This window comes from Rosa chinensis, chromosome 3 (genome assembly GCF_002994745.2).
Source record: "Rosa chinensis cultivar Old Blush chromosome 3, RchiOBHm-V2, whole genome shotgun sequence".
In the NCBI taxonomy this organism is placed as follows: Eukaryota; Viridiplantae; Streptophyta; class Magnoliopsida; order Rosales; family Rosaceae; genus Rosa; species Rosa chinensis.
In genome coordinates this window covers 22632031-22658633 of record NC_037090.1, presented here as the reverse complement: position 1 = coordinate 22658633, position 26603 = coordinate 22632031, and the positions used below count along the sequence as shown (strand labels likewise).

The window sequence follows — 26603 nt, the reverse complement described above, 5'->3', positions numbered from 1 at the left end:
GCTATAAGTAAGCAAAATCAGATCAATATTATCACCTTAAATCAAGGCGTAGCTGCAATTAGCTAGGTCAAATTTTCAAACCAAAATTTTTTGAAATGTACCGCCATAAGAGAACGTATATATGTATGGTATTTTGTCTAATATTGTGATGAATTAAGATCATTATCATAAATTTTTAAGAAGTGAGCAAGATAAAAATTTAGAATTTTTGAGGTTTTTTTTTATGGATGAGGAAAATCCGATCACTATTATCACCTAAAATTTGATAAACATCTTAATCTCAATGGAACACGACTCCTAGTCTGTTGTAGAATGATAAGTTTGCTCTAAGTGATAAATTTTCTGTTCACGTGATATTATCCTAATCTAAATTAATCACGCTCAATTCTTTGTGGGATACATCTCTCTAGTTAGATAAATGTCTTTAGCTAAAGATAAAGTTTGTAACTAGAATATGATTCACTCTTAAATCTGCTGCAATTACTAATCTTTTCTTAAATTATATATGCAAAATTTGTACTGCAGATTTGCAGTGAATACGTTTTCAATGGCCTGCAGGCGCAAGGCCGCAGCATCCGATTGCAGGTGGCTAGCGCAAGGGGCCAGTGGCCTCCTGCAAAATAAAAGCAAACCCATTAAGAAAGATATTCCCATGTCCTGTGCCTGTGGGAGGGTTCAGCTCAACCGTACTCTTAGGATCTTTGTATTTTATTGAGATTTTAGCTCAACACATTCCCATGTCCCAGTGACCTCCTGCAAAGGGCCAGTGGCCTCCTGCAAATATGCACATAGGGGGCGTGTATTATCGGTGTTGTTTGTCCACAAATAGGCCCAAGTTCCTTAAAGGCCACCGTGCACCATAGTCCTCTATATTGGCGTTTCCTATTAGGCCATCGGGCACCCATGTGTGTTCTGGTCAAACTCTGCTCTGCTATCTCTGTTTTCTGTAAGACAATGTCTCTTTTATCTAGAAATTTATAATTTATAATTTTAGAAAATAAAAACAAGGCACTAAAAACAATGTTGGTAATAAGCCAACAAACGACCATTAAATACAACAGGTTCTATCTCGAATCCATCAGCCCCAACTCCCAACAAATTCATTTTCTTTGATTTCATTTCTCAGAATTTGGGTGAATTAGGAAAAATCATTTGGGGTTTAGAGTTTTAAAGTTTCAAACATGGAAGATGAGGGAATCAGAATCAAAAGATGGAAGGATTTAGAGACGGACTGTTTGACTCGTGTGCTTTCCAGAGTTGGAATGGAGTCTTTGCTCCTGACAGTTCCTTTCGTCTGCAAATCATGGTACGTTACAAGTCTCAATCCCTTGTGCTTTCAAAGCCTCATATTTCCAGACTTTATGCCTTTTCCTCTGTTCACGTATTCTAATAATAGTAAGGAACCTCCTCGGAGTTTTGGTCCCTTTTATGATAAGTTTATAGACGAGTATGGCATTGACAAGTCTCGTTTCTCGATCACTGCATTTGTGAAGTTTGTAGTCAATCGTAGCAATGGATTAGCTATTCAACTTAAGCTACCAGAATTCTGTACCAAAGAAGGATTGATGTTTGTTTCGGACGCATGCCCTCTTCTTAAGAATGTATGGTTACCAGATGATTTGGTGATTTTCAAGACTTCTCACATTGTTTCACAGTTGATTAGGAAGTGGAAATTTTTGGAGAGCTTGATTTTGGGGTTTGGGATGTTGAACATCATGGACCAGTATGAAATGGATGGTAGACCTAAGTTTTTGAGTGAACATTTCAATAAGTTATTGACAATGAAAGATTTCTTCTCCCCTAATGCTTTGGATGCAATTTTAGTCCAGATTGGCACTCATTGCAAGCATTTTACGGATTTAATGGTTTATCATACTAGTCTTGGTGAAGTTGAGGCCTCAAGGATTGTGAAGTGTCATTGTCGAATTAATCGGGACAGTGTTGTTACTGTACTGAGGGGGTGCAAAGAGCTTGTACTTTTTATTGCCAATCAATGTGAAGGCTTTGAAGGGAGTGATGAAGAAATATCAAAATTTGGTTCTCAGATTATGAACTTTTCGTGCCAGGATTGTGTAGGCGGTGATTTGTTATTGACTTTTTTCAAACTTACTAATGTACATAGGAGGTTAGTTTCCATGATGTTCTTAATGTACATGGGAAGTTAGTTTCGTGCAGGGTTAGTTTTGGGACGAGAAAAGCACCTTTCAATCATTTTGACTATCATCAAGATGGCGTGTTTGCTTGTTGGTCTCAACTCTCAAGTCTAGATAGGCCTAACTGTATGATCTATATCTTGAGAGCCTTTGTCACTTGATATATGTAGCCATGTTATATATTTTCATCTTATTATATGTCTAGATATGAGAGAGCTTGCTGCTTATATCACAATGTTATGCTTATTTGTTTTTTTAAATCTAAATACAAATGTTATGAGCGTCTTTATTGTACCTTCATATATGCTTGCGTGGATTTGTCGAAATGATAGGGTCCCTGTTTCGAAGATGCTGGGTATGACTTTAGAACCACCAAGTCCTTGCCTTCGGGAGAATGAATTTATGTTCCTCTCTTCCAGAAACTATGTATTGACTTCTCTGTAGTTTTCCCTCTTTTCAATATTATTTTATGCAAACAGTTGAATGCAACGTGCAATCTTCCGACCTATTTTTTCATATCATCATCCAAGTAGTTTCTGTTTCGAATTCCCAAACTACTAGTGCTGTGGTTTCTTCTCCTTTTCTTCTTGGTTGCTAGAGTCCATTGCTTTTCGACAATTTCATCGGTAATCTTTCAATGTTGAACTGGCTAGTGTCTTCAATTGATCATATTGGTAAAATGAATAGTCGATATGCCGTTATGTGATTCAAAAAGTAAATCTCACAAGAAATTCCTTAAAATGACCAAAAAAATGAAATCTCTCTTACTAAAAAGGCTATATATATATATGTGTGTGTGTGTGTCTTGCCAATTGATCATTCACTGAGATAGTCAATTTCATAACAGTTCCCATCAATACATTTGAGAATAATAAATCCAAAAGAGAAGATGAAAGAAATTGACTTCAATTCAAATAATAAAGGGGATGCAAAAGATAATTTGCCCTAGTACAGTTCTCCTTGGCTACTAGTGCACTCTTGGCCTTGGCAATGGCTACATGGTACTAGTACTATAACAAACTTGATACCAATTCATCAAATAGAATTCTGGTAACAGGAGACCATTTGCAAATTTAAATTACTAATTTGGAAATAGGTATCTATCAACCTACCACCCTTGTGTAACAAGCTCTTGTTTAATTGTTATTCAAGGAAAGTGTACAAATTAATAGCAGTAGCACTCAACAGAACAATACCAGATTCACAAGTTGATCAATTCATCTTCATGAATCGCTGATGAAATATAGTACCTCATGAGAAAGATGGCAAACATTCAAATGAAATCAAGCAAAACATAAGAAACACATGAATTTGCAAGTTCAAGAACTACCCTTTTATTCCCAAGATTTCTTTCTTTACTTTTTGAATCACTTGGGATTGATCATTGGTGCGGCTTGCTTCTTAACCAGTTCAAATTTTGAATCTGCGTTAATTCATCAAACATCTTCATAGCAGAAGCTGGTACTCCCAGAAGCACATTTATGCTCTTCCTGTCCTGCCCCATAATAAAGGAACACAAACAATTTCTTCTCCCCAACCAAAATCAGTAGTGTGGAAAGCAACCCTAAACCATGTTGTTATTGTATGTGTTGCTGCCAAAGAATGCCAAGCTCTTATGCTTCAAAGTATTCTATGGCTGATCTCATTAACTATCACTAACTATGTGAACTGCCTTATCAACTAGGCCAACAGAAGATGTGGAAGAGGGATTGAGTATTAAACACATTTGTACCAAGTTCGCTGAAACTTTGCAATCAAATGTAAGTGCAGCAGAGGGGTAATAATGTGGATGAAAACTCTTTGGTCAAGATACAATCCACCTGAATCTAAGGGATATCAGAACATGCAATCTGATCATTTTTAACAAGAAAAGGAAGACCAAGATGTAGTAAATGAGGGCATTAACTCATTAGTGTGACTTCTTGAACAAAGGACTGAAGGAGTAGCTTGCAAACAATAAAAACCAACTTAATCTAGAAGTTTACCAATAGAGGATCGTAGAGACTACCACAACAGGGTGGACCTTATAAAAAGGATGGAACAGACGAACAGTGTAGGGATTATTATTGATGTAAAGTTGTCTACTGTTCATGAAAGGACTCAAACCCAGTAGAAGAGTTGGTAAGTTAAGGATAATTATTACTAGATAAAATTTATGATAATCTGTTAATTCAATTGAAATTGTGGTAGTTTACAGGAAAAAAAAAAAGAAGAGAAAAATAAATAAACACTACTAGTCATTTATAATGGAAATCAAGTCAACAGTTACAACTAACCAACCCTAAAAAAGGAATAAACGAAACTAATAAATAAATCTGAGGTCAGTTTTAACACTATAAAGTGGATACTACATATGGTACGCTACAGAACAATGGTGCCAGGCATGCAAACACATTTTATCGATTCTAAAGTTTTGACCAACCTGGCAAAGGCACCAGATGGTTAGAAACTTAGAAAGTGTCAACAGCAGATAAACACAAAGTAAATCACCTTCATCCTTTGCTTGTACCTTTGGCTGGGCCCATGCTCAACTGTTTCTTGCTACTGGTTTTTGCCTTTATATCCAGTCCTCTGTTTTCTCACAGATCCCTTTGCTTTAGAATACGAAGCTCCATCTGAATCACTTGCACCTCTTGAACTAAAACGAAATATCAGAATTCGTAGGAATTTCTGCATATTCTGCCGGGATTTTCTTCACTGGTATTGACTTGCCAAACCCTCCTGGTTAACAGCATCTTTGGATGGGAATCTTGGACTTGCCATGTGGTCCTGGTTAATGTTCCTCTTCATCGGAAATGTCCCCATGATCAGTTTCTTCATTCATCCTATCATCATCGTCTTCTTAACGAGGATCATGCTTTGGATCCAAAGGTTCAACTTTATCATCAGCTTCATCTTCTTCAACTTTGGATACCAGCATAGCTTTTTCAAGACATGGTACTTCCTTTGTTTCTGAGGAAAGAAATGCAAAATGTATAAGTACATAAGTACAAAGCTTACTCAAAAAATGAAATGAATCATGCTGCATTAACCACTGTCACGCCTACTGTATCATCAATTTTAAGCGCATTGTCTAGGAATACACTGACAATGCCTTATCAACAAAAATTTGGAGAAGATTTGAAAAGTAAATCCAATCATCCTATGCATTTGATGCAGAACAACTGTACAGGAGTAGCAATAAATTAAGGAATCTGCATAACAAGACTTTGTCAAGAAAAAAATGAATTGCTTAGAAAAAAGTACGTGATATATATATCAGAGAAAAAACCACTAGCAAAGCTGGAATAACTTTGCATTTGAAGCAGTATGTGAAGTGTATAGATAGCTATAAATTAAGCAATCCGCATTACAAGATGCCAGGCTGCTGTAGCAAGAGATTTTAATATAAATTTTCTATGCAGAGTAAGTTAGCAATCCATGTATAACAAGCGCAAAACTGAACACCTCTCAGTATGGAACCATCCTTGGACATATGGAAATTCATATTAACGCAAGCTAATAAAATGACCGATGAGAACAATGTAAAAATAAGCTAATTAATGAGATAATAACTACCACTACATCTTTGAACTTGATATCCAAACATCAATGTATTCAACTCGACTAGGCTGTTAAGCCTTTCGCTTGAGTGATCCGGTAATGCCAGTTATGCTACAACTTGAGAACAACATAACTTTATGATGTTTTAGAGTCCTCGTAAGCACTGAAAACCTCGTCAATCTCCATTTCAGAATTATCTGTATGTGAGTTATCCTCCAAGTGAATGCTCTCTTCTTCAGAATCATTTTCACTTTCAGAATTGCTCCTATATAAACCACTGTCTTCCATGTCTGACATGTCAGTAAAAGTCTCAATCTTCTTCTTTCCTCTGTAACCAATAAGGCTCTGAACTTTTTCCTTCCAAATAACCAAAGGGCACTTCTCAATGAGCTCTGAACCTTCATAAGCTTCTGTCAAGAAGACACTAAATCTCTTCCCTCTCTCCGAGACATAGAAGATGCCAAAATGCTTCAGAAATAGTCTCATAAGCTTTTGGGGCATCACAAGTTCCTGTCTGAAGTGAGTGAGGTGATCAGTCACCAATCTCTTCTCAACAGTAAAGCTGAGAAGCTCATGCATAATAGCCACTGCCCTCTTGTCAAATTCTTTCGACCCAGCTTTAAGTCCCCTGGCATCTGCATAGGGTGACAAATAAGACCTCTTCTGAAAATGATCAAGCGCTCCCCGATATTTGTACACTCTCTTCTTGTAATTGGGAGGGAACTTCAAAGGAAACGAGAGCGAAAGCAAGCCAGGGGTATGAGCACTGGCATCAGTAACCCCCATCTTCTTCTTCTCCAACTCCGTTATAGCCCAAGCAGGATTCCAAGTAACAAGTTCCAAGTACTCGATATCCTCATTATCCCGTACCAGCCTAAAGTGTTGGGGATACTTGTGCACCCAGGTAGTCCTAAAATCATTTGGGAGAGCAAAGTCTCTCCTATAATGAGCAATCTTGTCAACTCGAAGCCGCTTATCAAGAGACATCATAAGAAAACGAGTAACATACTCAGCAGCCTTATCTTGATGCTGCTCAAGTAACCTATCCTCCTCCTCTACCAACTCCTCAGCTTGCTCAGTCATCCCACACCATAAAACCCCCCTACGATCCCTATACAATTCAAACAGTTTCGGCGATTTCCTAATGAAATCAGACATCCTATGGGGCTTAGGAAGACTAATCTGCGCCCGGAACTTGTCCAATGACCTCACCGGAATTATCATTTCCGGCTCCTTCTTTAGTAATTCCATCAAAAAAGGACCTTGGAGGCTATCTTCCATTTCTCAGTGACAATCTCAAGATCATGAACCCTCTTCAACTTGCTCCTGTCCTGCACACGCTTACTGGTGGTCATGAGCCGCTTCTGATTCTTTGACCACCAACCAACGGAGGAGCAGCATCTCCTCGCAAACATTGCTAGCCTGAATCAAAACCAACACTTTTGTTTGGAAAATGCAATGCAAATAAGCAATGTAGTTAATGCCCATAAGGTGTTTGTGAAAATGCCCAAGAGAAGCCTTTGAGCGTAGCAGCTATGTTTTGCTTCAAGACTTTGATACTGTGAAGCTCCTGCATTAGCACCCACAACGTTTCAAGTCTTGTTCATAGCACTGGCTGACTAGTTGGGATTCTCGGTGGTCAGAACCAGTCTGGGCTCTTAAGAGTTAAAAGAGACTGAAGATGAACACCACCGTCGCTTAAACCCAAAAGAAACAAGGAAATTGACATTTTTGACAAAAATTAATATTTGTAGTGATAATATATATATATATATATATATTTTTTTTTCCCCCTTTTGTCCCCTCAGACCCAAAAAAAAAAAAAAAAAATTTCCATCTCTTTTAAAATTATTAAAGTCCAACGTTTTAACTTTTAACATCCCGTAAAACAAATGAGGTTTTAGGTCGTGCACTGGTAAAGCATAGAACAAGCAACCCATCTCCGGCCTCCGCCTCCGCCTCCAGGTATCTCACCATCTCTCTCCTCCTCTGCGACGGCCGACGGCTCCTCCAGTCCTCCTCTTGATCTGTAAACAATCGATTTCTAATCTTGTATTCTTGTAAATAATCAATTTCCAATCAGTAAATAATCGATTCCCATTTGATCTTGTATTCTTGTTGGTTTTTAACTAAGGTAATGCCGTAATGGTATAGTTGGAAACTTGAAATGGGTAATGGGTTCGATTTCGGATTTGCATTTGATCCTTGCAGACAGTCAAAAGACTCAAAATGATATATAATTGCAATTAGGATTTAATGCTGTTTGCAATTAGGATAGGATGCTTGTGTTTTGCTGTGAATCTGATAGCATGTTTGTGTTTTAGGCATCCAAATGACCAAATTATAAACTCTAGTTGTTCTATTACTCAAACAGGAATTTGATAGCTTCTTTGACTCAGAATGCATATGCAAAACCAGCCAGTTCAAAAGAAGTTGGCCAAAAATCTGGATAGTTTTTACTTCAGTTTCTGGATAGACAAAATATTATTATTCTTCACCATTACATTTTCTCAAAATGATACCTTTTTTTTTTCCCCCCTCTCAAATTGATCTTTTCCTATACATTAATCTCAAGAGGAACAAAATCACCAACCCGAAGTTTATCTTCACTTCTTTTAAGTCTTTCTCTGTAATCTTTTACTTGCATAAAGCAGTCATGTAGCTGCAGATAATAAAACAACATGCATTAACTTTAGGCAATGTTCCAGAGAGTTTACTATCTAACAATCTGATCGAAAACACCTTGGACAACTGCATCTTCTGGTGTGAAGTGTTCTTGTTTGCATTTACCAATGCATCCTCCAGCTTCTGTCCCAGTGAGACTAAATTATACCTTTGGTTTTACGTCATATTAGGTCTAGGCATCCAAATTACCAAATTATAAACTATAGTTGTTTATTTGATTAAATTGGTTTTGCACAGGTTGTTAAATTGGTTCTGTTACATTTAATTAAATTGGGGGTTTAGATTGTCCACCATAATCTTTTTCTCTCCCTTCGTTAAGAAGTTCAAGCCCCACCAAGGTTGCAATCCTGGATCCGCCCCTGCTTTCAGAGGCTTAAGGCATAGAGTTCATACTTTGTGGCCGTTGCAAAACTCGGCAGGTAAATTCAGGGTTTAACCCAACAGAAATGAAATTCCCGATTCCCTTATCTCAAACCCCAAGTGTGATACCCAATCACTCTCTTGTTTTTGTAGGTGAAGAAGCCATGGCGGGTTGGCAGAGGCATCTCCACTCCTTAATCCGTCAAGTTGGGAGAACCCTCGAATCCAATTACACCCAATCTGCCTCCTTTTCTTCTTCTTCTTCTTCTCACTTAGAGGGTCTGTAGCTTCAAAATCTCATCTTTGTTTGCTTATTTTTGCTTTCATTGATGAAAGAAAGATTCTCACTTTGTGTTCTATGCGCAGCTGGTTTGCCTTATTTGCAGAGACTCTGCAGCAGACCGTCTTCTCCTACCGTTCCAAGGCCTCTTCATCGCTACTTTCAACAATTGGTAATTGCAATTTCTGTGCTTTCCGTTATGTTTGTGTTGTCATTTACCTATTTGTAGTTGCAATTTGAAATGGGTTTTACTGTGGCAGGGGATTTCGAGTTCGAGGAACTTACTTGCAGAAGAACCGGTTTCATCTCCGTTGACTCCTCTTTTGACATCAACTTCTGCAAAAGCTGAAGAGCACAACCAGAAATCGCTTACTAAGCCTTCTACAGTTCAAGCTATCCTAAAGGGCATCAAACAGGTAGTGTTATATTGCTATAAAGCTCTCTGATAGATTTCAAGCTTCCGTTTGAAGTTTTCGCCAAAATGTCTGGGAATTTCAAGCTTTTGTTTGTGGTTTATATGCATATTTGTGATTATTAAGTTCCTTTGCTGCCTGTATAGTTTAGGCAATTGGTGTAAGCACGTAGCTATCAATTTCTGTTACCTTAGGATGGATTACTGGTAATCAGTCTGGGGTCTAACATCTTATAGGAGATGCGACTTTTATATTGTTCTTTTTTATATATATGAGTTGTGTATTACGGAAATGCAGCAATGCAACTGTAGTTTGTAGATGTTCTTTATGCCAAGGGCATGCCTTTTGTTCAAACTGATCTTTGTTCTTTTTTACATTCAAATTGGAGCCATGCCTTAGCAATTGGAATTATGTCTTATATAGTTCATCTTCTTGCAGTTTAAACATTAATGAAAGGATCCGATCACCTAAATGACTGCTCTTTAAGTTGAATATGATGTTATTTTTAAGTTTCCCCTCTATTCTTGGGGGACTTCTTATAAGTTTTGACTTTTAGCTCACTCGCTGCTCACTGTCAGAGTCCTAAGAAGGTCAATTTGGTTGCTGCACTGGTTCGTGGCATGCGTGTTGAAGATGCATTGTTGCAGTTGCAAGTGACGGTAAAGAGAGCCGCAAAAACTGTATATCAGGTGATAATTATTTCATGTTGTTGAGTTAGCAAGCATGCAGTTAGTACAAATTCATGATATATATTTCCTGGGCTCTGTAAAAACTGGTGCCTTAAAGTCAGCAGTTGCAGGATTGAATAATTGATATCTTTTGGTTCAATAATTGTGAATTGTATATGAAATTAATGGTAGATGCACCTTCCTGGGGGCATCGTTTAGAGTTTATAAAGAGTCTTATAAAAGATTAGCATTTTGAATGAGTAGAGGTTTGATGTTTTATTTGCAATGCCTTGATTAAGCTAATCAATTGCACACATGAGAAATGTTTACAACAGAAAGCTAAAATCATGTAACAAACTACTTTGTGCAGGTTATTCACTCAGCCAGAGCAAACGCAACTCATAATCATGGGCTGGATCCAGACCGTCTCCTTGTTGGTATATACAAGTGAAGTTTGTCTCCTTCTCATCTTTTGTAGTTCAACTTTTCACTCTGTATTCTCTCCTTGTGTGCAGCTGAGGCATTTGTTGGAAAGGGATACTACAAGAAAAGAATTTCCTACCATGCTAAAGGAAAATGTGGAGTCAAAATGAGACCAGAATGCCGATTGACAGTGGTGGTACGGGAGATTACCCCTGACGAGGAGGCTGAGATAGCCAAACTGAAAGTTAAGAATTTTGTTAAGCTCACCAAGCGGGAAAGAAGGCTTGTTCCTCATCAGCTGATTGAGACAACATCAATTTGGGGCCGCAAAGGCAAGGGTCGCAATCATGAACCAAATGGTATCCCAGCATGATCAAGCTCTCTTCCAATGATTTTCAGCTTCTAAAAGAAAGTACTCAGTCTCCTGTCTGCCCTTGCATTTCAATGAAGTTGTCTTGTAGAAGTGTGAAAGGTCAAAGTGCCACAGTAGGAGCAACCTTGTTTCTGTTTTGTTTGAATGCTTAACGTGTAGAATATGATATGATTATTTCCATCTTAGTTGCCTTCATTTGGATGAATAATTTTTTTTTTTTCAAAATAATGTAAAACATGTTTAGATTTCTGAATCCATATCCATAAATCATAAGCATAACAATATAGCCACATATTCCACCAGATGTCCGTGAACGAAATTTTGTTTTTTTTTTGTTTTTGTGTTTTGCACTGTTGATGGTGCCAGGACCCTCACAAGGACAGACTTGGCTAGTTAGCTGGTTTTCAGCGCGCATGACACTAATGTTCTATCTTTGAACACAATTCTGTGCCATGCAAATTGAGTTAAAAGGTAACTCAACCTAAAAGTGTTGGTAATTCATATAATGACCATCCCTAGATGCTTTTGATCAAGTAAACTAAGATTGTAATATACTGAAAGAAAATTTAATTCGGAGTACTGCAGAGCTTTGGTTAGAAACTAATTGCAGTTTGGAAAAGGCTTGATATACATGGCATGATCAGATCTATCAACCACTCACTGTTCCTCTGTTTACATACAGATACATAAGTTTAAGGGCCGTATGGAGGGGGTTGAGGGAGACCCTTGACGATGCCACAGAGAGGTGTCTGGTCTGGCATCATGTACTCGTCCCTGAGAGAGCGTGCGACATTTTCAACACTCAGGTAGAGCTGTTGTCCTAGGTACGCCCTCTCCGGCTGTGCTGACCTCAAGTTCCACATTCCAGCGTTGTCGAATGTCAACATAATGGCGGCCCATGAGCCGGGATACACGTGGACGGTGTGTCGGCTTATGGCGTCAAGAAGGTTGTAGTTCCTTCTCTTCTCTGGTGCCCACCTCCCAAACTCAATGGCAGCGGGAAAGAAAGCGAATCCATCCAGATGCCATGACTGAATGCTCTTCTCGTGGTTCTCAAAGATAATCTCCACAAAGTCCCGGTAGGTTTGGTTGACAACATTAGGTGCTAAGGTGATCTTGTCTTCTGCTTCAGCTGAGGGCTCGTCCTTGATGATATCGTACTTGAAGACCTTGTCCGCAACTCCAAAGTACTGGGCATACTTGAGTGGGGTTTCAATATCAATGTGGGAGACTCCATTTATGGCATAGCGCAGCTTGCCATCAACCTTGCTGGCAGAGTTGACGAGCTTGATGGTGCGGGTGATGTTGATGGCACCATAGTGATAGGAGCCTTGAGGGTTAGGCCTGGCAGCACTGGCAGTGAGGTTCCATCTGAAGGAGCGGGCTTGGTTGAGAGACCAATCCAATCCCACAGGGGGCGAAGGGAGTTCGGGGCTTGCGGGACCCTTACCGTTGGTGTATCGAATAATGCCTAAACCGTTGAGCATAGTCTTGGTGAATCGGGTGTCAGCCACCATGTAGTAGTCCATAGGTTCTTTGTCAGCCGTGACAAGCGCCGAAAAGCATTGCCCGAGATGCACATCAAGAGACTCGTATATGTTCTGGACGACGTGAGAGCCTTCCATCTCAACAAGCTTCATTGTGTGGCCTTGGATCCTGAAGTTGAGCGAGTTCTTGAGACCAACATTGCAGACTCTGAACTTGTAGGTCTTTCCGGGCGTCATGTTGAAGAGGGGCTCATCAGTGCCATCTCCCTTTGCGTTCTTGCCATTAATGAGGACACCGTCAGGCCTTCCCAAGGAGCGACCCATGTCCAATTGTTTCCTGAGACTGCTGTGGCTTTTGGTGTACCAGTCGCCGATGAGGACGGTGTAGTCATCCTCGGGATCAGCATATGGAACTGGGATCAAGAGACGACTGTTAATGCGGAGGCCACCAAAGGCACCACCTGCTCTGTGCATGGCGGTGATGGGATAGTAGAAATAGCTTCCAATCTGGTCCTTCACTTGGAAGTGGTACGTGTAGTTCTGACCAGGAGGAATAGGGCACATAGTCCCTGGTGTTCCATCTTGCCATGAATTCTTCTTCTGTTGGATTCCATTCCATGTGAACATCAATGGTTCATCAAGGTTGTTGAAGACATTGATGACGATGTTGTTATTGGTGGTGGAGTTAATGTTAGGTCCCGGAAACTCGCCGTTGATGAGAATGCCTTGCTGGGGGACTCCTAGGGGAGAGATGGTTCCATAGGTTACATTCCATGTGAAGAAAAGGTAAGGATCCTCACCATGAACAACCGAGATTGCGCCAATCAAGAGGCACAACAACAAAATATTCATCATTGTGGAACTAAAATCTTTCTGATCTTTCTCTCTTTCGAATATTTAGAAGAAATGATGATGCTTTGAGTTTTTTCCGACTCCTCCAGGTTTCCAACCCTTCCCTTTTATAACCTCTTTGGGAAATTCTCAACCATTCAAACTTTCGAGAATTTCAGTCCACGTTGTTATGTTCCAGCTTGACAAAATAACTAACTAGTAAAAACAACAACAACAACAACTGTTTACCGAAAGAAAAACCAACAACAACAACAACAACAACATGCGCGTGGTCAAAAGAAGGTAAAAGTAAATGATTTTTTTTATTTACGAAAGATTTAATTGGCCAATGAATAGTACCTCATTTGTACCTACGTACTCTGAATAAATCTATCAAACCGTTATCAATCTAGAGTGTTTCTATTGAGACCTCCAAATCTGCTCAATTGACCTCACTCTATTATGAATTATTAAATGACATATATAACCTCATATAAAATGACTATTAAGGACAATAATTATACCCCAAAAAAATTATATTTAATTTCTCTTGACTTTCCAATTCAATAATATTATATCACATTCTTATTATTTTCCTTATCTATTTTCATTTTCCAATTTCACTACATACTCATTAAAGCTTTTATATATATTTAATAAGAATTAAAATTATAATCAAGATCATGTGACATAAAAATTCCTATCATCATATATGTTGAACGCATATTGGTTCGGGATAACAAAAGAAATCATATTATGACCTAAATCCCAGTCTATCCATTATATTTGCAAAAAAAAGAAGAGCTAGCAGTAAAAAAAAACCTAAAAACTATTAAATAATTAATCATGACGTATAGAAAATAGAGAAAATAATTAAACATTAAGAAAAACTACTCTTCATTTTTTGTTGCACATCTACAAGAGAAAAAAAAGTTAAAATTTTTTTTTCTTTTTTATTAGAAATTAATTTGTAAAGCCCAATACCTTGTGTTTGAGTTTCTTTTTTATTGGATAAGAGATTTATGTAATCTGATTAAGGAATGAATATGTAATTAATAGTTTGTTTGCAAATTATATGAGTGAGGTTATTTCAGGAACTTAAGTGAGGTTTAATGAGTAAATTTAGTATTTGAAAATTTGATAGGAGGTGTAAAAAGCAAGGAGGTCAAGTGAGTAAATTTGGAGCTTCCAATAGAAAAACTCATCAATCTATTCTATCTTCCAACCTTTTTTTAGTTCCAAGGATTGATAACTCTTTTTAAATGTCGGTTTCTGAATTTGATAAACCAAATAAAATTATAATAATAAAAAAAAAACACTTTTACTAATTAAAAAAATGCGTCGACACTTGCTATACCTACTTTTATTTATTTTTCGTATTTTATAAAACTTAATAATTTCATTCATTAATGAACTTTTTCTTTCTGTGAATTATAATACAACACTAAGGTCTCATTTGGTTTGCGGAAAGAAAGATTTTTTCTTTATCTTTTCCCATAGTTAGCTTCTTATCCACTCCCATGAATTTCCCTCTCTACTGTTTGGAAATACTTGAGAAGTGGTCCTGAAAGTTGGTAGAAAATACGTAATTAATGCAACAAAATAATGAGAAGTGAATAATTAATGCAAGAAAAGAGTTGGGGGTATGATTCATTTTCCCCCACTTTCGCACTTTCTCTAGGCTTTAGGAAACTTGTTCCTATTTCTTGTGCTTACCAAACACAAGAAAGAAAAGAGTTTCCTTTTTCAATCTCTCAATTCCGCGTACCAAAAGAGGCTTTAGTGCCTTCAAAACCTGTTTCTTTAAAAGAATGCAATTTTCAAGCCTCAATCAAAGTAAGAGTGAATATTTGATTTATGGGGCATCGACCCAATGCCCAAATTTTAAGCAAAACACTCACACTCACCTAATCAACATATTAGAATTTTCACTCACCTCATTTAAAGGCAAAATGTCAATTTAAGGCTTAGATAAATTATGAAACCACAACTTGTCACTCACTCAAGGATCTCTCTCATTCTCTCTCCACCAGTATTAACTGAGAAGATGCCTCATCGGATCGGCTCCTCCCATTCATTGATGTTCTTCGACAGTGATGATCGTAGACAATGGATCACGTTCGCTGAGGCAGGCACCCGTGGCGGGAGAAGCAGGTCGCCATTGGTGAGGAACCTTGGTTTCATATACTCAGCAAACTAGGCCAACTATCGATCATTGCCAAAACCCATTAATATTTCTCATTCACTTTCTTTACCGGCTATGGGCTGCGAGAGTGTCTATTTACTGGCCCAATGTCATATGAACTCATAGTCAATCCCCAACGACCAACGTACACTACTCAAGTGACATGGGATCTATAAGACATATGGTTATATTGTCCATCCGGAGATTCACGGTTTTGACCTCGAAGGAAGCATCACTTTCATATCACTAAACACATATATCTCATCATAACAAATAAAGTCTAGCCTCAATTTTTATTCAATTTAGATAATCAACAATTTATGCATATATCAAGGCATTGACCATGGCATCCACAAACATTTGCCGGCAACATAATATTACATAAGCATATACACACACATAAAACCACTAACAAGATAGGGATGCTCACATACCTGGATAAGGAGTCTTGCCCACACTTAGGTTTGTTCTCGACTTCTGATCCTTTGTCCAAATCCAAGTGCACACGCTCGAGTCCCTTAAAAAAAAAAATTAAATCCGATAAAAGTAATCTATTCATAGTTCACATATAGGACTTCAGTTCGAAATTTTGGTTCGTTCACAACAAATGTTTCAAATATGTCACTAGAGTGTAACAAGTAGGATATGGCCAATATAAATTCCACAACCCAAAAGTCTGCAATCACGTGCGAAGTCGGTTCGTGTGAAGACCGTTCAGGCGTAATTAGTCTAAGAAATAGCCAACCTCCTCCGAGATACTATGACATTTTTGGCAGACTTGTGTCTCGACCAAGAAGATTCATCGAACAGTTAGACAAGATAATCTTATGCTACTAGGAGAAAATAGTTTAATTATTGGGTCATTGACCCAAAGCACCAAAATGAGTCAAAATTATCTCACTTACCCCATTAACATATTTTTATTCTCATTTACCCAGTTTAAAGAAAATGACTATTCTGCCCTCGTTCTAATTAATGAATTACATAAATGTCGTCTCTCTCTCTCTCTCTCTCTCTCTCTCTCTCTCTCTCTCTCTCTCTCTCTCTCTCTCTCTCTCTCTCTCTCTCTCTCTCTCTCTCTCTCTCTCTCTCTCTCTCTCTCTCTCTCTCCCTCCCCCTCTCTCTCTCTCACCCTCCCTCCCTCCCTCCTTCGAATTTCGGATCTGGTTTATGAACCGAAGCTTCCAACTTGCAGCGGATAAGGCGGGGTGTTTAGGGGCGGAGATGGTCTCGCCGAGGAGGAGGATGATGTCGCGCTTTATGCCTGTTTCGAGGAGTCTCTAGGCTGGAGCTCCCGGAGGATGTTAGCGACCGGTGCTTGTTGCCGTAATCAGATCCGGCCATCGCTCCTCTCTCTTTCTCTCTCTCTCTCTCTCTCTCTCTCTCTCTCTCTCTCTCTCTCTCTCTCTATCCCCATTGTCAAATTCAATCAGAAGTATTCAATTTTGGTTTTCAGTTCTAACGGTTTCAATTTGCATAGGAAAGAATCATGTAAACTAAGTAAATTCACATGTAGTATTTTGATTTTACTGATATTGTGTTGATTGTAGCTTACAAGAAGTAGTTAAGAAGTGAATTAATTTGATCTAAGTCTAAAACTCACACCCTGTATTGGATGTAGTCCAAATGAATTTTTTTGTTAATCCCAGCCCTATGACTCAGCTGCCACATTGGATTTATTTCATTTTCTATCTTGCTAACTCAATATCTAAATTTTTCATTCCTAACATATATACCTCTCTCTTTCTCTTTCATACTTTTTATCTTTTAATTAGGTATAGGTTCTATATGTACATATTTGTACCTTTTGATTAGATTGGTAATATATTCTATGTTTTTTTTTTTCTTGCTTTGTATGTCTAGGTAGGTCAAATCTCTACTATACAATTTTAAATACCTACTATATAGATACAATTGAAGCAATAATGTTTGATTTTTTGTTCTAATGTTTTTCATCCTATAATGTAGGTATTCGATATTTCTATACCTACATCTTAGGTATATTGATTTCATAGGAATGCATTTAGTCTTATATGTCTGAAAATTATTCATTGATGAATTGTAGATTTTGGAATTTGAATTTGAAATTTAAAATTAAGCTAAAATTGTGATTCAATTAGTGAATTTGGAAATATTTACCTTTTTTTTTTTAGGGGAATGAATAACTTCATTGACTTAAATGTCATTACACTCAGAGGTTATAATCTCCCCGACAGCCGAGGGAGGTGCATAAAAGAAATTAAAAGAGAAGGAGCCATTTTTGGCTTCCTGTGCTAAGACATGGGCAGCTTTGTTTGCACTACGACAAACATGTGAAACATAGACAGAATCAATAGTACTCAATAGCTCCCTAAGATCAAAGAGTAGGAACCCCAACTCTGAACAATCCAAAATAGGATTTGAAATAGCCTTAACTAAATCTTGGCAATCTGTCTCAACTTGTAGAGGCACAAAGTGATGGTTTTGAGCTAACTCAACACCGTGTAATAGCGCCAGCAATTCCCCATGCCTCGCCGAACAGGTAACTGGGATAGTATGCCGAAATCCACCCAAACAGGACCCATTGAAATCTCAAAATATCCCACCAATTCTAGTGCAACCCGAGGTGTTATCATAAGCCGCATCCATATTTAATTTCACAAAGCCAACATGAGGTTTTTTCCAAGAATCAGTACGGATCTGCCCTACTCCCTCCACAAGGTATGTGCAGCCTTGTATTCCTCCCACCAGCCCAAGGCCAAAGGTACAGCTTATGCTGCTAGCTTGACATCACCATTCCACACTTTGGCATTCCGATTTTTCCAAGTTGCCCACACAATCATCAAAAGCGTTGCAAAGGTAGTTAGGAATTGGGAATAAGAGGAAACCAACCACTCCACAATACTATTTGCAGAAGCTGAGGATGGAATGTGAGCCATTTGAAGAAAGGAAGTAGCATGGGTACAATCTCGTAACACATGAAGGGGAGATTCAACCTCTTCATCACAGAATGGGCATTGGGTATCAATATCAATACCTCGTTCACTTAACCTACTCCGTGTCGGAAAAGTGTTTGATGTTGCCCTCCATACACAAATCTTCACCTTTCCTGGGACTGGAGCCTTCCAGAGTTGTTGCCAAAGCAATGCACTAGGGTTTTGTGCATTTGCAGATTCTCCTAGCACCCTATCCCTTGCTAAGTGATAAGCTGACTTGACGGTAAAAATACCCTTCTTATCACCACTCCAAATCCACCGATCCACATGACCACGTGAACTCAGGGGCAATGCTAGCTACAATCTTTTGAACAATTGAAGAAGGAAACAATTCAAAGAGTAAAGATTGATTCCACGTACCCGGAGAAGACATGAGATCAAAAACAAGGTGAACTTGTGAATTGTAGAACTGTTGTAGGTTCTCATTCAACAACCAAGGGTCATACCAGATATTAGTGGACCTACCATCTCCAATATGTCGTCTAATACTAGCCTGCAATATATCCCGGCCTTGTAGTATACTGCACCAGGCATAGGATGGGGTGGTTCCCAACTCTGCTTCCCAGAAGTTGCAATTGGGACAGTAAATAGCTTTCAAGAGTCTAGAGATTAAGGAAGTCGGATTCTGAAGTAGTCTCCAACCTTGTTTGGCCAACATAGCCAAATTGAAAGCGAATAAATGTCGAAAGACCATACCACCCACAGCCTTAGGTTTACACAACTCATCCCAAGCACGCCAATGCATACCTTTCTTCACGTCGGTACCACCCCACCAAAATTGGGCACACAATTGGTGGTGCTCCTGAATCAGACTTTGAGGAAGAAGATAGCAGTTCATAGTCTAAAGGGGCATAGCCTGTGCAATTACCTTTATTAAAAGCTCACGACCTGCTGCACTAAGGAGCTTGGACCGCCAACCTGTAAGTTTTTTGGACAGATTGTCCTTAATGTAGGCAAATGTCTCATATCTAGAGCGTCCCACAAGAGTTGCAATGCCTAGGTACTTGTCATGTTTTTCCACCAACTGCACACCGAGAGAATCTGCCATGGCCTGCCACCTGTGAGGGAGGACACTGCCACTGAAAACCACATTACTCTTTTGAAGGTTGATCTGTTGGCTTGATGCTCGTTCATAAATGTTCAAGATGTTTCAGATCAGAGAGCAGTCCTGTGGGGAGGCATTAGAATATAACATACTATCGTCTGCGAGCAAAAGGTGACTGATAGAAGGAGCCCCATCACACACCCATAATCCCTTCTATTGACCACTGGTAACAGAATGAGAAGTAAGGGCAGAGAGGCCTTCAGCACAAAGCAGAAAGAGATAGGGAGAAATTGGGTCCCCCTGTTGTAGTCCCCGATGAGGCATAACAAAGCCTTTAGGGAGAAATATTTACCTTATTTGATTCAAAGGGTAAATGGACTATTAAAAAAAAAAATAAACTGCAATTAACAAGAAAAGATGCATGGACTACATCCAACTTTTATATAACAAAAGGGATTTGGATCAAAATACCTCAAGTCTAGCAACTTTTAGTGAAGATCTTATGCCATAGCGAGCCTTTTAACAGACTATTTCAGACGCACAACATTCATTTTTCTAATGACAGTATCGTCCTTAAAATCCAAGGATCGATAACGGTTTCCAATTTCAATTTCTCAATTAGATAAATCAAATAATATAAAAAAAAATAAAAAAAAAACCACGAGAACTCGGAACATATCAAGACTCCATCACCAATACTTGGCGACACGATCTTTTATTTTAGTTTTCTCAATTCACTTGCCTATTACCTCTTTCATGAATAGTGAAATGGTAAAACGTACTACATATAAAAAAATTAAAATAAAATAACATTTGCCAAGATATTTTTTTTTTTTTTTGAATCAAACCCAAAACCGGGTGCTAATATATTCATCTAAAGACAGAATATGCCGTTACATACCATTCCTCTGCCATCTACAGACAGACAAGAAGATAGTTGTAGTACCCACAGTGATACATAGAAGTAGACCCAATCATTAGACATTCATGTATGCAAACATAGTAGGAATCTTCCTTTGGTACTACTCTAGAGACACTAGAGTCACAATCATGCACTCAAAGTGCATAGCTTCCTAACAAAAGAAATTATTGTAAATAGACTAAAATAAGGGGTGTGAAATTTCCACACCCAGTTTTGCAAACCGCATACCCTATTATTTTTTTAATAATATTTCATCTCACTCAATTTTACACTTCCTAATATACCCTCAAAGTCAAAGTCGGATTTTCCTTTTTCTTGTTTTTGGGTCTCTCTCTCTCCCCCTCTCTCCCTCCTCCAAAACCACGACTGCCCATAGATGAACAGTAAATTTGTGGCTGGGTTCCTCTTGAATCATTGTCGGGAAACGTGTCTTTCTACCCAACAAGTTTCCTACCTCATTGAATCATTGGGTTTATACCCCCCCAAACCACCAAGTACCATCCCACTCTAAATCTAACCCCTTCCATTCCCAGCCTCCATCTTCCTCTAGTTTTGAGGTTTTGGTTTTCCCATTTTAGGAGGGGTTAGGTTTGTCTGTAGCAATGGCCATGGTCAAGTTTGTTGCTGCCTTGATCCTATCACTCCTTGCAATCTCCACGCTGGGTTCAATCATTTCATCTAATAAATGAACAAAAACAAGCCCACGCTGGGTTCCTCTTTCTAGCTGCGAGGTTAAAGAACGGAGACCCATTTGCAGAGCATTGGAAGAAATCCAACAGCCATGAAAAGAGTTCTTGCTCAGGTATTACTCATTCTTCAATTTAATTCATGCATCTTCACTATCAACTTAATTAAAAATTCCAAATACCAAATGCTATGAACTAAATTTGATGATGCAGGACTGTCTATTGGGCGCCGCACTCGGAAGCATACTCACTGAAATCAGACGAAGCATCTACAATCCATTTCTGGTACCAAACCTGAATCCGACCCGGTGGCGGTGTTCTTATTGTTCGGTGTGGGTGAGATCGGTGAGAGCGAGGGGGCTGTCGGCATTGACCAGGAACAGAGATCTGATTTTGGCGTGGAAATCGAGGATCGGAGATATGCAATTCTTCATATCCCGGCAGAAAGCTCCGGCCGACGGAGATTGAGGTGGACTCGATTTATGGAGTGTTTTTTTTTTTTTGGGGGGGGGGGGGGGGGGGGGGGGTGAGGGAGACCCAAAAAGAAGAAAAAGGACAATCTGACTTTGACTTTGAGGGTATATTAGGAAGTGTAAAATTGAGTGAGATGAAATATTATTAAAAACATAATTAGGGTGTGCGGTTTGCAAAACTAGGTGTGCAAATTTCACACCCCTAAAATAAAAACATAGGATAGGCCTAAAGGTAAAATCCAACACAAACTTTAGGCCCAACAGACAGCCCAAGGAAGAGTTCTACCCAATCTTCTCTCAGCCCGGCTTGGCCCAGGCCCAGTCTTTATCTGCATCCTCACTGCCACACATCACAGCTCCGATAGAGCTCCGCCCCGACCTACTTCGCAATCGACATCACTCTGACTTGCGCCGTCACGATCCATATCGCCTCTACACCAGGCGCCACGAGACAGCATCCCAATTGACCAGCGTCCCACGACCTATGCAGTCGTCGCATCAGAACCACGATGCCGCCGATCCACGCAGGGCTGGCCCTGGGTATAGGCTCAGCAGGACTGTGCCTATGGCCCCCCAAGTTCATGGGCCCCAAGATTTAAGTTTACTCTCATATATATGTTAAAGAAAAAAATTGATTATATTCAGTATTGAGCTTCAGTAACTTTGCTTAATAGATTAACGTTTAGTAGTGGGTTTCAGTTGTTTCTTATTGGGCTTGTCCCATCTATTGTCTCAGGTTGTGGGCTTTGGTTTTTCCTATGTTCTTCTTCTTCTTCTTCTTCTTGTTTTTTTTTAATTTTTTTTTCAAAAGGTTTTTCTAATGTGGTGTTAATGAATGATTTTATTGTTCAAAAGAAAACTGATTTTATATTTCCTTAACAAAGCAACTGTCATGTTCTCAATGAGCGATTATGGTGAAACTCTTTCAATTATTATTCAAGCCTCTCTCAATTAATGTCAAGTATTTTATTCTCCATAGAAAGGTAATTTAGGATTTAGGTAATTTGATTATCATTCTCATCACACCAACCCAACTGCAATTAGTTAGTAACAATTTACATATTTACTTAAATTCCAAATTTATATTTATAGTATTTTATTAAACTATATTGTGACTCCTACGTATATTGTTATATCACAGTTTTTGAAAGGAAAAGAAAAATCTTAAGGACATACATGAAGGTCAGGAGCCCCATTTATTTTGTTCGCCTAGAGCCTGAGAAATCTCAGGGCCAGCCCTGGATCCGCGCCACTATTGACGAGACTCTCCTACTCTGTTCAGCACGACAACACGCCTCAGAGACGTCCACCAAGACCAGTTGCTGAAAAGCCAACCTGCAAAACCTTAAGCAGATTCCCAACCAAGAGCTTCCTCGACAATAGCATCAGTACCCGTCTGGCAGGCTGGCAGCAACCTAAAAACGTCAGAGAGACTGGGGCTAGCCCAAACGTCAAGCCTCCGCAAGACAAGAGTGATTTCCGGTCAAAAAGATCCGCCGCCGGCTTTAGGGTTTCTCAAAGAGAGAGAAGTTTGAGAGGCCACTCCACTCTTTTGGAAAAAGTATCCTTTGGCACGATCATTTGGTTTTGTGGCAGACATGAATAATAATTTGAATATCCTGAGTCAATCCAAAGACGATATGTTATTGTGTAATAAAAATAAAATAAAAGGAAAATGTAACTCGTCCTGTATATAGAAACGGTAGAGTACATACTACATAGAAATATATAAGAGATCGAAAATATTATCCGTGTACATTTACTCTTTTCACTCTCTCCTTTGTTTGTTCTTTTGCTTTTCATTTTCAGCTCTATATGATGGATGGTGCAAATTGGAATCCTTATCAACAGAGATAGACGATAATTTGCTGTGAAAAATCTGAATTATACAAGTCGATCGGTCCAAATAACTAAGTGGTAACTTTGCTTCCTTCATAACAATTGTAATACTGTGGCACTCTTGATATGGTCTTTAAAACCAGTTTTCTAGTAGCTTACTAGTTTAAACTTTGTTTTAGAAAATTGTAGCTACGGCACTCTCTGCAATTTCCCAATTTCCTAAGTGTATGTCCTAGACTCATGGAATTAATTTTCCACCAGAATTAATTCAACAGAAAGAGAAAGGATGTGCCCTCTCTTAATTTCCACCAGAATCAATTTACGTTTGGAAAATGTGGGGAGGAGAGAGATCTTTTTGACGGTTTCGCAGGAGAGAATGACGATTTGTTTTGTTATTGTTTTGTGTGGTTAATGCATGATTTTATTTTCTTTTTCACTACATGATGTTATCATTTTTGGTAAATAATTGTTATTATTGTTTTGTTCAATCACGCGGAACCTAACAAAGGGTGAGCTAGTTCAGAGACAATCCCGGACGGTTTGAATGGTTCAGAATATCGCAATGAATAGTATAAAAGGGAGGAGGTTGGGGACCCTTTAAGGAAACAAAGAAGAAGAAGATCTCCCAATCTTCTTCCCATGTCCTAAGAATAAAATAGGGATAGGAATTTAGGGATAAAGAAAAAGAAACAGAAAAAAAGATTTATTGCGTTTGGAAAGGGTTGACTTGCAGAGCCAGAGAGATGGGTTCCATGACCATGAAATTGCTGCTGTTGTGCCTCTCGATTGGCGTAATCTCAGTTGTTCATGGTGAGGATCCTTACCTTTTCTTCACATGGAATGTAACCTATGGAACCATCTCTCCCCTAGGAGTCCCCCAGCAAGGCATTCTCATCAACGGCGAGTTTCCGGGACCTAACATTAACTCCACCACCAACAACAACATCGTCATCAATGTCTTCAACAACCTTGATGAACCATTGATGTTCACATGGAATGGAATCCAACAGAAGAAGAATTCATGGCAAGATGGAACACCAGGGACTATGTGCCCTATTCCTCCTGGTCAGAACTACACGTACCACTTCCAAGTGAAGGACCAGATTGGAAGCTATTTCTACTATCCCATCACTGCCATGCACAGAGCAGGTGGTGCCTTCGGTGGCCTCCGCATTAACAGTCGTCTCTTGATCCCAGTTCCATATGCTGATCCCGAGGATGACTACACCGTCCTCATCGGCGACTGGTACACCAAAAGCCACAGCAGTCTCAGGAAACAATTGGACATGGGTCGCTCCATGGGAAGGCCAGACGGTGTCCTCATTAATGGCAAGAACGCAAAGGGAGATGGCACTGATGAGCCCCTCTTCAACATGACGCCCGGAAAGACCTACAAGTTCAGAGTCTGCAATGTTGGTCTCAAGAACTCGCTCAACTTCAGGATCCAAGGCCACACAATGAAGCTTGTTGAGATGGAAGGCTCTCACGTCGTCCAGAACATATACGAGTCTCTTGATGTGCATCTCGGGCAATGCTTTTCGGCGCTTGTCACGGCTGACAAAGAACCTATGGACTACTACATGGTGGCTGACACCCGCTTCACCAAGACTATGCTCACTGGTTTAGGCATTATCCGATACACCAACGGCAAGGGTCCTGCAAGCCCCGAACTCCCTTCGCCTCCTGTGGGATTGGCTTGGTCTCTCAACCAAGCCCGCTCCTTCAGATGGAACCTCACTGCCAGTGCTGCCAGGCCTAACCCTCAAGGCTCCTATCACTATGGTGCCATCAACATCACCCGCACCATCAAGCTCGTCAACTCTGCCCGCAAGGTTGATGGCAAGCTGCGTTATGCCATAAATGGAGTCTCCCACATTGACACTGAAACTCCACTCAAGTATGCCCAGTACTTTGGAGTTGCGGACAAGGTCTTCAAGTACGACATCATCAAGGACGAGCCCTCAGCCGAAGCAGAAGACAAGATCACCTTAGCACCTAATGTTGTCAACCAAACCTACCGGGACTTTGTGGAGATTATCTTTGAGAACCACGAGAAGAGCATTCAGTCATGGCATCTGGATGGATTCGCCTTCTTTCCCACTGCCATTGAGTTTGGGAGGTGGGCACCAGAGAAGAGAAGGAACTACAACCTTCTTGACGCCATAAGCAGACACACCGTCCACGTGTATCCTGGCTCATGGGCCGCCATTATGTTGACATTCGACAACGCTGGAATGTGGAACTTGAGGTCAGCACAGCCGGAGAGGGCGTACCTAGGACAACAGCTCTACCTGAGTGTTGAAAATGTCGCACGCTCTCTGAGGGACGAGTACATGCTGCTAGACCAGACACCTCTCTGTGGCATCGTCAAGGGTCTCCCTCAACCCCCTCCATACGGCCCTTAAAGTATCTATACGTGTATATAGAGGAGCAGTCATCATCTAGACAATGGAGTGGTTGATAGATCTGTATATCAACCCTTTCCAAACTGCAATAAATTCGAACTTCTATCTAATCCTGCACGGTATCTTTATTTATTTATTTATTTATTTATTATTATTATTATTTAAGTAAGCGTGGTACCTTTATCTTGTGTCTCTGAATTACAATTTTCAAACCAGTTATCTAGGCAAGGTCATTGAACAGATCAAAATTAGTTATATTTTGTTTCTGCAACGTACTTGCATTTATATTCACTTGACAGAATATATCCTGGGAAGGTCAGCAATTCATCTGTATACTCGCACATTTGGGTTCACCATGCTTGACAATTACAAGAATACGAAATTATAAACAGGTTGGGTTAGGCTCCTTCCACAACCCCCACCACACACACTAGGGCTGGGCGTCCGGACCCGAAAGACTGAGGACCCGACCCAAACTGAGGAAAAAAGCCCGATTCGGTTCGGTTTTTCTATTTTCGGTTCGGTCTAAAGCCCGACCCGAATTCATGTAATCGGTTCGGTCTCGGGTTCCATATTTTCAGGGCCCGAAAGCCCGAACCGACCCGAATTCATGTATTTGCTTATTGTTTTAGATATATGACTTCTTACATAAGTTTTCCTTTCTCTTTTCTTTGCAGGATGACTTGTAAAACGTTCCAATGTACAACCTGGAAAGGTTCCCTTGTAGTTTCCATTAGGATAGTTATATTCTAGTGATACTTTACAATTTACATATTACAACACAGTGACACACCTTATATTAGGTTGCCAGAAAGAGACCCATCCAGGGGCCCCGTGGCTGCGGGTGGCCTTTGATT

The 26603-nt window shown here is 39.6% G+C and overlaps 4 protein-coding genes and 1 pseudogene across 7 annotated transcripts; 3 read left to right on the top strand and 2 right to left on the bottom strand.

Annotated features, from left to right (window-relative positions):
- Positions 1–475: 475 nt before the first annotated feature.
- On the top strand, positions 476–2434 carry LOC112194868. The gene is made up of 2 exons (XM_024335113.2): positions 476–1306; positions 1494–2434. Exons 1-2 carry the CDS (start codon positions 1211–1213, stop codon positions 2163–2165), a joined length of 768 nt encoding a protein of 255 aa, XP_024190881.1. The 5' UTR covers positions 476–1210; the 3' UTR covers positions 2166–2434.
- Positions 2435–4373: 1939 nt separating this feature from the next.
- On the bottom strand, positions 4374–7449 carry LOC112193698 (annotated as a pseudogene).
- A 90-nt stretch (positions 7450–7539) lies between these two features.
- Positions 7540–11200, top strand: LOC112195398 (50S ribosomal protein L22, chloroplastic). 4 transcript variants are annotated; one of them, XM_024335826.2, is made up of 8 exons: positions 7540–7661; positions 8701–8800; positions 8895–9020; positions 9108–9193; positions 9282–9437; positions 10013–10123; positions 10473–10539; positions 10618–11200. In XM_024335826.2, the coding sequence occupies exons 3-8, from the start codon at positions 8906–8908 to the stop codon at positions 10896–10898; spliced, it is 816 nt and encodes a 271-aa protein (XP_024191594.1). In that variant the 5' UTR covers positions 7540–7661; positions 8701–8800; positions 8895–8905; the 3' UTR covers positions 10899–11200. The 4 variants fall into 4 exon arrangements, with proteins under 4 accessions (XP_024191594.1, XP_024191593.1, XP_024191592.1 ...); XM_024335825.2 differs by having other exon boundaries at positions 7543–7661; positions 8619–8800; XM_024335824.2 differs by having other exon boundaries at positions 7571–7725; positions 8619–8800.
- Positions 11201–11465: 265 nt separating this feature from the next.
- LOC112194304 (L-ascorbate oxidase homolog) lies at positions 11466–13289 on the bottom strand. The gene has a single exon (XM_024334553.2). The coding sequence runs from the start codon at positions 13238–13240 to the stop codon at positions 11591–11593; it is 1650 nt and encodes a 549-aa protein (XP_024190321.1). The 5' UTR covers positions 13241–13289; the 3' UTR covers positions 11466–11590.
- A 10657-nt stretch (positions 13290–23946) lies between these two features.
- LOC112191581 (L-ascorbate oxidase homolog) lies at positions 23947–25923 on the top strand. The gene has a single exon (XM_024330944.2). It carries the CDS (start codon positions 24085–24087, stop codon positions 25744–25746), a length of 1662 nt encoding a protein of 553 aa, XP_024186712.1. The 5' UTR covers positions 23947–24084; the 3' UTR covers positions 25747–25923.
- Positions 25924–26603: the final 680 nt, after the last annotated feature.